The following is a 14,077-nucleotide window of genomic DNA, read 5'->3' on the forward strand; positions in this document are numbered from 1 at the left end:
GTAAATGACTAGGTAAATTTATTTTAGTCAGATACTGTTTTAGAAGACCTGTGAATACACATTTTTAGAAGCAGTGATTGTAGAGCGCCTTGGACTTATATAACAATACGTACAGTATTTTTTTGCGAAATAAGACAACGCTAGCTTTTTTTCTTTGTGGCATTTAAAGATTAATTTATTTTTTCTTTAAATATTTAGAATCTTTTAAAACCACGTACATAAACATTTATAAAGTCAGCTTTTTGTATTAAATGTTACAGATAAAATTCGTAGAGCTATGTGTTGTTATATAATTCCAAAACATAGTTCTCACTAGCGACAAAATACGGCAAAGACCGCAACTAAAAACCTACGAACACAAGTAAAAGAGAAATATTTGCTTTTTTCTGTGTTCGTAGAAATAAAAACCTTCAGAACACTAAAATGTGAATGATTTACATACAATTCTGTGTTCGGAGGGTTTTTGTTGTGAAGAAATTTTTCTTTCCCATTTACAGATAAAAAGCTAGCTTTTTTATAATTTATAAAATTAAAATTTGATATTGAAACAAATTAACATTTTTAAAATCATTTATTAGTTTACTTTTTAACTAATTAAAAGCTGACTCGTCATATTTAGTATAAAAAATATGTGAGTGTCATGGTTTCAAAGAAAAGCAGACAGTCAAGTTTTGAAGTGTGATAGAAGCTGCGATCTAAAGAATAACAAAAATAAACCCAAAACACAGCATAAAACAAGGTATTTATCATTAATTTACATTATTATTAGTTTATTAACATTCTAATGTATGTTTTATAGTGATTTATTGAAATGTCATAGTATAGAAATAAGGTTTAAATTAAATATTTTTGTAATTATATAACTCCAAATTGGTAACAACGTAGCAATGGAAATAAACAAGGCCTAATTACTTTACTCTATTTGTCCGGGGATAACAGAGATTGTTAGGGGGGGGGGGCTATAATTTTATTTTCCTTTACAATTGCGGTTAGGAATTTTGAATTTTTTTAAAGAAGTTTTTAAATTGCACGTTTTCCTATTTAAAGCTCATCAAATGTTGATTAAAAACCTAAGTCTCTGTAAAGATTTTTTTAAACCACTGCACTGGTAAAAACGTCTCAAATTTGTAAACGCTTCGGAGAATGTCTAATTTTATATGAATTTAAAAAAAAATATTTTCAAACGTTCGTTGTTTGTGATTTTTCCACTTTAAGTACGTAGTGAAGCTACTCTATAATTTGAAATGTCCGTCCGTATGTCCGTCTGAAACGTTTGGGGGATACGTGATTTTCTTGGTTCCTTTTCAATTTCAGGGATTAAACAAGATTACTTTCTTCTTATTTGGTCCAAGATTCGGCAGTTAATTAATTGGGGTGTTAGATCGATTCCTAGATATTTTAAGTTTTCAAAATTTTCTTGACTACTCTATTAAAAATGTACGTCTGAAATTTTCAGGGATTATATAAGTTTATATTTCTATAAAGTTTCATTAATATTTGCTTTTTGGTTAGGGTGCTAGATCGATTCCTATAGGTTTTCAGGTTATAAATTTTAATGTATTTTTTATGTTTATTCTTATGACACTGCTCTATTATTCATTTTTTCTGGATGTCCATTCATGATTTTTATGCTTCACTACTTATTGATGTTGTCATCCTTGTTGTTTGGTGATATAGATGATGAGATAATGTTAGTGTGGTGTTATTTGCAATGCATTGCAAATAACACCACTATTAATGGTTCAAATTGTCCCTATATTTACTAAATAATGTAAATTTTGACATTTCATACCAATGCTTTGATTTGTAAAATTACCCCTCTAAACAAATTTAAAGGGGTAAACACCCCTTCTTCATTAATTTTACCCCTAGGGTAAAAAAATCTTTTTTTTACCTACATATTTGCATAATTTTGATTTTGAATTAATTGCATCTAGATTTAATGTAAGGAGTTCTTTGGTTAGGGGAAGGAGATAATTTGACGTTGAAAAACAACCCCACGGCTCTAATATTTTTTAAAAAATTCTTAACTTCCCTGTTTTGACGCCCCTTGTTATTATTTCTAAAATATTATTTCCTATCTTATGTAATTTAATCTCATGAAAGGTTTCAATTATTAATACATGACATTTTCAGCTAAATAGTCGTGATACAAGTTTGTTTGATTTAGATAGGGGGTAGGCGGTTGTGACACTTTTTGAAACCAAAACTAAAAGTCGAAGGAACTCAACTAATAAAAAGAGTTTTGAAATTTTGTATTGCAGTTGCTTTAAAGAGGTTCAATGTGGAACTGTGAAGAAAAGCGGCGGGACCGCCGCTATCGCCGAATTGTTTTTTTGGCGGGAAACGGCTGTAGCGGACGTTTCACCAACTTTTCTTCACCGTTCCACATTGTAACTCTTTAAAGCGACTGTAATTCAAAATTTCAGTGCTGAAACTCATTTTTTAAGTTGAATTCCTGTAGTTTTAGTTTCAAAAAGTGTCACAACCGCCTCCCCCTTTTTATATTTATTTAAGAGTTGTTTTCTAATATATTTACAGTACAAATATCAATTTTGGAGTATTTTATGTGTTTGGTTAAATTATCTATATCATCTCCTCCCTCCCTGGTTAATTAAACAATTTGAGACATGTTTTTTAATTGGAAATTTCCATTTATCAAGTAAAGGGGGGGAGGGGCCGGTTCTTTAAAAATAAATTATTATTTAGGTATATTTTTGTGCACGTTTCAACAAGAGTAAATATGTTGCAAAAACAATCGTTTTAACAGAACTTTTCTGATTGGTAATGAATTGGTAAAAGCCATTTTTAAATATTTTTAGCACATAAATTCAACCTTTGCTTTTACTTTCAGTAATCCTTGTAAATCATGACCTTTGTCTGGAGGTCCTAACTGAGTAAGCATGATTTTGTCCAATTTATCTTACTTTTTATGTCGCGCATCTGTCATAACAATTATGATATATTTAGCAGTGATAGTTTACTGCAAAATAAGATTGTACAAGAACCTAATCCTTATAGAACCTAGAATGCTTGAAATAGTACACAAACAATATTCACGTGTGGTTGGTTATTTGCAATGTCCATTTCTCCAAACGTAAAACTGTACTCAATAATACTTATCAAAGCAGTGCTATAGCTCTTTAATTCCTTAATATCACAGTAGAATTTCGACCAAGTTTGGTGGTGTTGAAACTTAAAATTAAAAAAAAAACTAAATTAAACCAGTTATGACGCTTTTCTTTTTCAAGTACCAAAAGTACAAAATTTCAATTGGGAAATTTGGGTAGAATAAAGTAACTAGTAGGGTTGGGCCGGATATCCGGCCATTTTCAATATCCGTTCGGATACCGGATATGAAAACTATCTGGATATTGAATATCCGGTTATCCGGCCGGATATCCGGCATTAGAAATCTTCCGGTATCCGGCATTAGAAATCGTCCGGTATCCGGCCAAAAAAGTATCCAGCCCAACCCTAGTAACTAGCACTGGTAACCCATATGTTGATTTTCTTTATTACAAATAAAAGAGTTTTACTGTCTTAAAATCCTTATCTTATTTTATTCTTATTTTTGGTTAGAAAAATCACGTCCTATGCTTGCTTATTTTATCTGTGTGCTATACATATTTAATTAGGCCAGTAATAGTTATTTATCGCATCGTATTAATAACAGTTTTCTGCGGATATTTAAATAAAAAATTTTAAGATTAAACCCGGTTTGCTAGCCCATGGTATTAAGGGGGGGGGGGGGTAAAATGTGGTGACTCGTGCCACGACATACCAGCTTTTTTATTTTGGGTGCTACTCCCTTAGTTTTAGAGATAATTGGATAAAATCTTTTGGGCTGGGTCAGTAATTACCCCAACTAGAGGTATCTTTAAAAAAAAACGGCGGCGGGACCGCCGCTCCCGCCGCCCGCCGCCATTTTCCGCCGCCACCAAAAAAATTTTTTTTTTGCATTTCTCGCCGAATTAGGCAATTTGGAATCAGTTGAGACCATGTTATTTTTTTCAAAAATTTTTCCCCTTACAAGCAGCCCTGCGGGGGGACTTAAGTCATTTTTTTCAAATTCTCGTATATCAAGGTATATCTTAAATACAGTACTTCTCCTGTGATTTTGAAGATATTGAAACAAAATCTTTTTAGGTTGGTAAGTAAAAAATATTTGAATTAAGAAAACGGCGGCGGGACCGCCGCTCCCGCCGTCCGCCGCCGTTTTCCGCCGCCAACAAAAAATTTTTTTTTTTGCATTTCTCGCCGAATTAGGCAATTTGGAATCATTTGAGACCATGTTATTTTTTTCAAAAAATTTTTCCCCTTACAAGCAGCAGGGGGACTTTTTTGTACTAAAAATGACCAAGTCCCCCCGCAGGCCAAATTGCCTAATTCGGCGAGAAATGCAAAAAAGAAATTTTTTGTTGGCGGCGGACGGCGGGAGCGGCGGTCCCGCCGCCGTTTTCTTAATTCAAATATTTTTTACTTACCAACCTAAAAAGTTTTTGTTTCAATATCTTCAAAATCACAGGAGAAGTACTGTATTTAAGATATACCTTGATATACGATAAGTTCCCCCGCAGGGCTGCTTGTAAGGGGAAAAATTTTTGAAAAAAATAACATGGTCTCAAATGATTCCAAATTGCCTAATTCGGCGAGAAATGCAAAAAAAATTTTTTTTTTTGTTGGCGGCGGAAAACGGCGGCGGGCGGCGGGAGCGGCGGTCCCGCCGCCGTTTTTTTTTGAAAGATACCTCTAGTTGGGGTAATCACTGACCCAGCCCAAAAGATTTTATCCAATTATCTCTAAAACTAAGGGAGTAGCACCCAAAATAAAATTGCTGGTATGTCGTGGCACGAGTCACCACATTTTACCCCCCCCCTTTTATGATTTTTTTTATAATTCATTACAAATTGTCTGTAATACGATGCTACACATGATTTTACAGTATGGCTGAGAACCGGTTCCTATCCAGCGGACGTTAATCGGTTTCAAAGCCATACTGGGAAATAAGTTAAATGAAAAAAAAATTTCTCATCTTTTAGTAGCGAAGTGTTAAGTGACTAATAAGTAGTTTATCCGCCCCACCGACCGACTGCGTCTCAGATATTTTTTCTCGTATTCATTCGAATCCGGTGGATAAGAACCGGTTCTCATTCATACGAAAAAACTATGTCTAGCATCGAATTATAACCAGTTTTCTACGAATATAAAAATGTACAATCATAAGATTAAAACCAGCTTTTTAGCCGGTGCCTTCGGCACGTCGGGGCTAAATAAAATGGTTTTAATCTTATAATTTATACATTCTATATCCGCGGAAAGCTTTTTATTATACGATGAAAGAAATAACTATTATTTGACTGTACAGTATAAAACTAAATCCTCTGATTAATAAGCATCTAATTTATATCATACTTCGCCCCCTAGACAACTTAATTTTTAATTTTAGTTTAAAAAGAAAAGTAAAAATATATTTTTTTTTTTTTGGGGGGGGGGAAGGGGAATTGTTTTCTAGGGGCGATTTCTCTTGAGAGTGTGTTGCTACCCTCTCCCTAAATTTTTATATATCTTCCCCGGACCTATCAGAAGCTACTTTGTAAAGGGGAACCATATCGGTTCAGCGGTAAGCGAGGTCCTTCGGTACAGACAGACAAACACACGGTCAGAGATCCTTTTACTTTATTATAAGGATTTTATAAGCCTTTGGGTCTTTTGGCAATTACTGCCTATCTCTTTATCTTGTTTCTACAACATTTTTTTAAAAGTAAAAATATGACAAAAATAGCCTATTATGTAGAATCATGAATTAAGTTATTTGTTTTACACTGTTAAATTTTCTCAAAAAAATTAATCTTTTATTGCATTTATTTGAAAAGATTTTTTTCTCACCTTCCGAAATAGTAAAAGCAAGTTTTTATTCTAACTGAAGAAAAACTTTAATACCTACAGATAAATAAAATTAAAGTGGATGATTTTTTACATAAATTTTTTACAGTGTACAGTCAAAGGTGCAAAATTGTGCAAGTACATTGCGAACTTTTTTACAGACAATTCCAAAAATTTCTACTTTTATTTTTCAGCAGTAGCTGCTCGTTAACGAATTATTTTCAGTTAATTTATTTTTCTCGTATTTATCTATACCTATTGTAAGATTTATATTTAAAGATACAACTATAATTAGGCATTATTTACTACTTTACATTTACATAAAAAAGAAATGATGTCTTACAACTTTGTTGAATGTTGTTACTGTTTTTAGTTGATTATATAATCGTTTTGCTCTCGCATTTTGTCAAAATCAGATAATTTAAAATCTCCATTTGAAATACAATATTACAAGCATTAGGTACCTATACAATTCGATAAAAAAGATTTTGATAATAAATATTTGATTTATACTGAGCGTTCTTGGCCATAACTAAAAACAGTTCGACTTTATAGGAGTATTTGACTAAACGGTTGCACCCAATTTTACGAAAGATACGCGAAAAAATGACCCCTTTTTTTGATTTATTTTTGTTTTAGAATCTTAAATGGAGGAGACAGTTTGGAACAGTGTGACCATGAAGGAGCTTCTGGACAGGCTGGAGCCGGTTAAGGCTCCAGTCCCCATGAACAAGCAATCCATGGAGACTGCCGCCACGCTCAAGGCGAAGCTTGAGGCGGAGCCTAATATTGCCCCCGAGTCTGCCTACCTGGGACCCAAGCTTTGGCAGAAACCTATCAGTCTTCAGGCATGCAGTTATTCAGTGCAAAATTAAAAAAAACTTTTACTTAAACGCCCTCTATATTAAAAGGGGGGAGGCGGATGTGCCACTTTTTAAAACGAAAAGTAAAACGCGCATGATCTCATCCCATAAAAGAGTTACAGATACAAGATTCGGCACAGCAATTGCTTTTGTGGAGAACAATATGGAACTGTGAAGAAACGTCGGCGGAACAGCCGCTCCCGCCGAAAAAAGCCGTTTCCCGCCGAAATATATTTGCCTTTTCTCGCCATAATAGACCATTTCCAATCATCTGAAAAACTTTTTTTATAAAAAAAAATTTCCTTATATTTTCACTTGACACTTGTCAGATTTTACACTTTTTTTAAATTGACATGTTTGAAATATTACAAGTGTCACGTGAAAATGTAAGGGAAATTTTAATGAGAAAATAAAGTTTATCTCAGATGATTAAGAAGTGTCTAATTTGGCGAAAAAAGGCAAAAAAAATTCGGCAGGAAACGGCGATTTTCTGCAGGAGCGGCGGTTCCGCCGCCGTTTCTTCACAGTTCCATACTGCTCTTTTCAAAAGCAACTGCTGTGCCGAATTTTATAGCTGTAACTCTTTTATGGGCTGAGATCATGCGCGTTTTACTTTTGGTTTCAAAAAGTGGCACATCCGCCTCCCCCCTTTGTTGTAGTGTAATTAGGACATAAAATATACCACAAATTTGTTTTCCTGTTTTGTGTGTGGGGTCGCAGGTAGGGGTTAATTTGAAATCAGCACGAAACAATGAATATATTAGGTATTACTTGGATCTTGCACTTGATTTTCATGTTTTCTAATAAGGTGAAATTTGCAGCGGGATAAAATAACGACATAAATACCTGGATGAACGAATTGCCTAATAAACGAGTTCCATGTTAGCAACCTAAATTGACGACAATCTTGAAAACTTTTTCACCATTTCAATAAGAAATCAAATGACACACATTTAATTATGACTAAATAACTTTTGAAAAATCGGCAGGAATTTAATGAGGATGACTTCTTTGTAATGAACATTGAAGATTTTCTAACTGAAAATGATATGGATAGAAGCAAGCTTGACAGAGCTATGAAGGTACAACAATCTAATTTTTTTCCCATGGATCTATAGGGATAAGACAATGGCCGATAAATTGATGTATACGCCCAATGGCAATACACAAAATAACCCTTCTGTACAAACACTCAACTCAATGAACATACCAATCAAAATTCACCATAGTCCCCAAAGTTATTACCTAGCAAACGAATAAGAAAATAGTTTTATAAAACTTTGGGGACTAGTATAATAAACAGCTTATTATCCCCTCCCTCCCTGATTAAAAATACGTCTTTCTAATCTTTTCTGTTTCCCCAGTGCAACGAAGGAAGCCCTGAACCCGAGGAGATGCGCTGCACCAGTATGGCTAATCTTTCATTGAGGTCCCCTGTTGGTTCCCCTCAACAGTAAGTATTATTCCAGTATGGCTTCAATACCGAATAATATCCGCTTGATTAAAACCGGTTCTCAGCCATACTAAAAATTATGTATAGCATCTTATTAAAAATAAAAATTACAAAATTTATACCTACAATTTTTGTTTGCCCGGTCCCTCAGGGCTTAAAAAAAACGGTTTTAATCTTATTTCCATTCTAATATTCGCGGAAAGCTTTATTCAACGCTAATATCACTTGCTCTAATTCGTGCATAGTCCCTTTTTCTTAACGCTTTTACCTATACACAAATAATATTACTGAGAAAAGGTTTACCTATATTTTTCACACAGACAAAATTAAAATTGTCCATGTTCTAATAAAGCTTTGTTTCATAGATCAGCTATGAGCCCCGAGATGCAAGCAGTCCCCTCCCCACGCCCAGGTGTCATTGTGTCCACCAAGAAGGAGGTTATCAATGATGTTCAAATCAAGCCTGTAAGTATTTTTTCCAGCATCGCTTCGAAACCGATTAACATACAGTGGATGAGGACCGGTTCCCATCCATACTGAAAAAATTATGTACAGCATCGTATTATATCAAGTTTTTTTTTTTATGAATATAAAAGAATGAACAATCTTAAGATTAAAACCAGTTTTTTAACCCGTGCCTTCGGCATCTCAGGGCTTAAAAGACTGGTTTTAATCTAATAATTGTACATTTTTATATCCGCGGAAAGCTGTTTATAATACAATGCGATACATAAATATTATTTCTTAGCGAGGCTTCTCTACAGGCGTGGCGTTTTTATGTGTGGTTGATGACATTTGTAATTATTTTATTCCAGTCTATGTTAGGTAAAAAAAAGCAGAATAAATCCTAATGATATACCTATGATAAGTCTTAAAGTTTAAATGCCGCAATTGGCCGCTCGTAAACATCGAGGTTCAGGATATTCAATGGGAATTTTAAAAGATACATCAATTTATTTGAATAAAACTTTGTTTAAGGTTTATTTTGTTTGCCTAATATTTGAAAATATTTTAGGTTCCAGAGACTAACAGTTTTCTGTATGCAGAATCCAAGAGGGCAAGATTAGAAAGAGAAAAGGTATTGCTAAGCCAAAAAAATTATGAGCGAAGCCACTCAGTAAATAAAAGCTTCAAGTACGTTCTTCCGACCTTTCTTCATGTGATGTTAAACACGTGCACAGAGATTTCCAGAGGTATGGGGTTGTTCGACTTTATGGGGTAAAAAAAGGGGGAAAGCAAGTGGTACTCAAGGCAACCAATTCCTTTTTAAGCTGGTGATCGGTGCTTTAGGCTTATTTTTCTTAATCTTAGAAAAATTACAATGTAGATTGGTCTGGAATCTTAAATTAATGTACATTCTAAATGATTAATAACATAATTAATTACCCCTTATTTAGATCAAAATAGTTTGAACACTAGGTACTATATTGTAACTAACCAATCAATACGTGGTTTTAAGACTTTTGGTATCAGTGTAACTTACAGTCCAATGTCCCCTCCTTCCCTCTCTGCGATTTTTAAAAATAATACTTTTTTTAGATGGAGAAGAAGAGAAAGATGGAGGAGGAGATTGAGTTCGCCGCCGAGGACCTGGCCCTCGCCACCGTCCCTGGTGTCGACTTTGATCCCAAGCAGCGCAGCTTCGATGTCGAGGAACTGAAGCCACAGCCTATTATCAGGTAACGCGTCATATAGTTGTCTGGTATTTGTCAGGTTCTGATAATACTTGCAAAAACGTATATTACTTCAAATCTTAACTATGACTTCCCAGAGATATGCCTGTTGGAATGCCTTCGCATACAATCAAAGAAGCAAAATGAAAACCACATAAGGTTTAATTTCCATATCCTTTGTTCTTCCTTTTTTTGAAAGCTTTCAATGGTAAAATTTTCAGGGAAGGGGGGAGATGTGTGAGGCATTGGGCTGTTTATTACACTTTACTAGTCCCCAAAGTTTTATAGTAAAGTTTTCTTATTTGTTTGCTTCACAACTTTAGTTACTTTATTTGAATTTTAATTGGTTGTTTCATGTCGTTGATTGTCCGCTCGTTTTAACCACTGATTGTAAACTTCTTAAAGGAAATATAATTTTGTTTAGCATCATTTGGGATTTACACCATTTTACTGGCCATTGTCTTACCCCGTTAGATCCATGAGTTTCAAATTAATATTATACAATATTTTGGACAGACTCTTTACCTAAGGATTACGTTATCTTAATTTGAACTTGTAGAAAACGCGCCAAGATCTATGTTCCTGATGAGAGAAAAGACGACAGATACTGGGAGAAGCGCTGCAAGAATAATTACGCGGCAAGGCGCTCCAGAGAGGCCAGGCGGCTTAAGGAGAATCAGATTGCTCTCAGGTAACAATCTATCAATAACTGTTGAAGAATCTGATACATTTGTTCATCAATTTATTTTAAAAATTGTAAAAACATATAGAAATAAAATCCATTTCATTACCTATAACCCTGATAGTGTCCTCTGGCCCTGTTTTTATGCAGATACTAGCGGTTACGCCCTAGAAGACTCTAAGGGCACTCAAGCTATAGAGGCCTTTAGGGGTGTAGTAATGTTGAGCTAACAAAAAAATATTTTTTTCTCTCTCGGCGGAATATAACTTTCTATAGAACCATAAAATTATCATATATATTATTGTTTTCAGGGCTGCTTACCTGGAGCGTCAGAACAATATGTTGAAGCGTGACCTCGAGGAAACCAAGTTCGATAACACGAAGCTGGCCATGGAGCGAGACATCCTGAAGAAGAAGTTGGAGAAGTACGAGTCCATGCTGTAAATACTTGGGACAACTATGCACATATTATATTTATCGCATCGTATTATAAACAGCTTTCCGCGGATTAAAAAATGTAAGATTAAAACCAGTTTTGTAAGTCCCGAGATGCCGAAGTCACGTTCGAAAGAAAACTGGTTTTTATATTATTATTGTATATTTTTATCTTCGTAGAAAAATGGATATAATACGATTCTATGCATAATTTTTCAGTATGGCTGAGAACCGGTTCTTATCCACCGGATACCTACCGGTTTCAAAGCCATACTGGAAAATATATTACATACTCCGAGTAAAGTATCCCAATATTTCAGGATTCAGGGAAGGGATACGTGAAGATTAAAATCAGATATATATTGCCCCCTCCTCCTCCTACAAATCCAATATCATTATTTTGTCCTCCAATGGATAATTTCACGTGTCCCCCCTCCTTTACCCTGGCTGTATTGAGAGAACATCACTGCAACCTGTTACAATATCCATGCAAATTAAAATATGTAGGAATGAGATTCTGAAAGGGACTGTTTCATGAAAGAATAAAGGGCTAAACTGGTCTAACACCCTACATGGAATTACCCTTTGCTCCGGTTATAAAAATCCTCTGAAATACCTGTAGAAAATCAAATTATAAATGGAGCTTCATGCAAATTGAGATAGATTTTTAGCAATCTTGTAAGAAAGGAGCCTTTTTAAAGTCTTTAACTTGACCCACTCCCTTTTGTTTTGTATATTATATTAGAGCCTGATTCTACAAATCTTACAGTAAATATCTAAAGATGCAATATTTATTTTTAAAAAAATTTTTTTTTATGAAAAGACAAGCAAAATTTTTATGTATTTCTTTATCTTACAGCCACAATGATGTTATGAAGTATTTTATTAATATTATCAGTAGGTAGTATTTCTTTATATTTATGTACATATAGAATTGTTATCATTTATCTGTATAGTAATTATAGGGTTGATTCTTTCAAATTTTGGGCCAGGATACTACTTGATTTTGTTTTTCAAATAATATAAAGCCATAATAAAAAGTATTTTTCATACAAAGCCTGGCCCAAATTCGATGGTTTATCCCAATTTGAAGTAATCATCTATTATTTGAACTATGAAATTGAAAGACCTCACTTTCTCTTAAAAATATTTTTTACAAGCAATTTTGAAATCACATTTTTGTCTAAAATTTTTATTAGTTTTCATAGATTCAAATGTTATGTGTAAAAAATGAGTTAATTAAAAAAAATATTGTAATTGTACAAATTTGACAGTTTTGTTTTAAGGTAACTCTCATAAAAATACCTCGTATATGACCTACGAGTTAGAAACTCCTATCTGTATGCAAAAAAAGTGCAAGATTACAAATTTTGGTATTTTCTTGCAAAAAAAAATTTCATATTTTTTTCTCAAATATTTATTTTCATTTCCTAATATATGATGCACCAAGCCCTGTGAATCAACAATTTACAAATGAAGAATGTAACCAATAAGATATTTTTTGTCATTAAATGTTAGATCCTACCATGTACCTTTTATCTTTAATTAGTTTTCTTTTTATCAAGATGAATATAAAACAATAAATATTCAAAAAATGTATGTTATTTTTTAATATTAAAAAAGTTTGACTAAAAATTTATATTTCTAAATACCTAACCAAGATAAAAAAAGTCGAGGACCTCTAAATTGTTCTCTTGAAGAAAGTTGCTTTGCTAGTTTTGGAATCTTAATTTTTATTCTTAAATGCTTTTAAATAAAATTAACTTCTGGCTCAAGTAGAATGCCGCGTTTGTAATGTTAAATATATATTATTAAAATACTGTAAATGTAAAATGATTATGATATTCTATATTAATAAAGAGGTGGAAATATTTTTATAATTGCTTATGAGTAATTGTGTAAGTATTCTGTCTTCAATAAATATATTATTCAAAAAACTGTTTATTTTTTATAATTATTCGAACGTCCATTTTAGGATTTAAATGGCGATTATAGAGTTGATACGCTTTCTAAATTGTACCTAACTGTTAAAGGAATAATCATGCAAAGTTTGAGATCGAAAGGACAATTAATTTAACATGTCTAATTTAACGAAACCAGCTATCCGTTACGGAAAGACGGACTGACAATAATTTCAAAAATCGCTTTTTAGCTTGCTATTCCCCCTGTCATTTGTTGGTCACTTCGTTTATTCATTAGGAGGAAAGGGGATGGGGGGATATAATTGTTTTAGCCTGATACAAGGTTAACATTGTACAAGTTAATTTGTTTTCTCGTATTCATTCGAATCCGGTGGATAGGAACCGGTCCTCATCCATACGAAAAAACTATGTCTAGCATCGTATTATATCCAGTTTTCTACGAATATAGAAATGTACAATCATAAGATTAAAACCAGTTTTTTTAGCCGATACGAGAAATAACTATTCTCGTATTCATTCGAATCCGGTGGATAGGAACCGGTTCTCATCCATACGAAAAAACCATATCTAGCATCGTATTATAACCAGCTTTTTACGAATATAGAAATGTACAATCATAAGATTAAAACCAGTTTTTTTAGCCCCGAGGTGCCGGAGTTTTAATCTTATAATTGTACACTCTATATCCGCGGCAAGCCGTTTATAATACGATACGAGAAATAACTATTCTCGTATTAATTCGAATCCGGTGGATAGGAACTGGTTCTCATCCATACGATAAAACTATGTCTAGCATCGTATTATATCCAGCTTTCGGCACCTCGGGGCTAAAAAAACTGGCTTTAATCTTATAATTGTACATTCTATATCCGCGGAAAGCGGTTTATAATACGATGAAAGAAATAACTATTAAGATCCAAGTAATAATAAATCCATTGTCGCAAGTCCGGGATCTAAAGATATAGGACAATGACCGATAAATTGATGTACATCCCCAATGATGATACACTAAATTACCCCTTCTGTAGATTCAAATTAGCGGTTAAACGGTTGAACATTCAGATTAATGATAATGAACCTTCCAATCAAAATTCACACGAGTCCCCAAAATTGATTAGCCAATTTGAACTGGGGACTAGTATAACAAACATCCATGGAGGGCA

At 33.6% G+C, this 14,077-nt stretch overlaps 1 protein-coding gene across 2 annotated transcripts; it reads left to right on the forward strand.

Moving 5' to 3' along the window:
• Positions 1-330: 330 nt before the first annotated feature.
• On the forward strand, positions 331-12,591 carry LOC145330208 (hepatic leukemia factor-like). 2 transcript variants are annotated; one of them, XR_013883325.1, is made up of 10 exons: positions 331-739; positions 6,526-6,734; positions 7,739-7,831; positions 8,114-8,202; positions 8,568-8,667; positions 9,218-9,280; positions 9,742-9,881; positions 10,435-10,566; positions 10,869-11,074; positions 11,173-12,591. XR_013883325.1 is itself a non-coding variant. In XM_080174813.1 (9 exons), exons 2-9 carry the CDS (start codon positions 6,534-6,536, stop codon positions 10,999-11,001), a joined length of 951 nt encoding a protein of 316 aa, XP_080030939.1. In that variant the 5' UTR covers positions 331-739; positions 6,526-6,533; the 3' UTR covers positions 11,002-12,591. The 2 variants fall into 2 exon arrangements, 1 of the variants encoding a protein (XP_080030939.1); XM_080174813.1 differs by having other exon boundaries at positions 10,869-12,591.
• Positions 12,592-14,077: the final 1,486 nt, after the last annotated feature.

The sequence above is a fragment of the Acartia tonsa genome, chromosome 10 (assembly GCF_053477335.1).
Source record: "Acartia tonsa isolate MP-2025a chromosome 10, ASM5347733v1, whole genome shotgun sequence".
Taxonomy (NCBI): Eukaryota; Metazoa; Arthropoda; class Copepoda; order Calanoida; family Acartiidae; genus Acartia; species Acartia tonsa.

Coding starts and splice junctions, on each gene's coding strand:
- LOC145330208 (XM_080174813.1), top strand. CDS start 6,534: ATGGAGGAGACAGTTTGGAACAGTGTGACCATGAAGGAGCTTCTGGAC. Junction 8,668..9,217: donor ATGATGTTCAAATCAAGCCT/GTAAGTATTTTT, acceptor AAAATATTTTAG/GTTCCAGAGACTAACAGTTT. Junction 9,281..9,741: donor CAAGATTAGAAAGAGAAAAG/GTATTGCTAAGC, acceptor TACTTTTTTTAG/ATGGAGAAGAAGAGAAAGAT.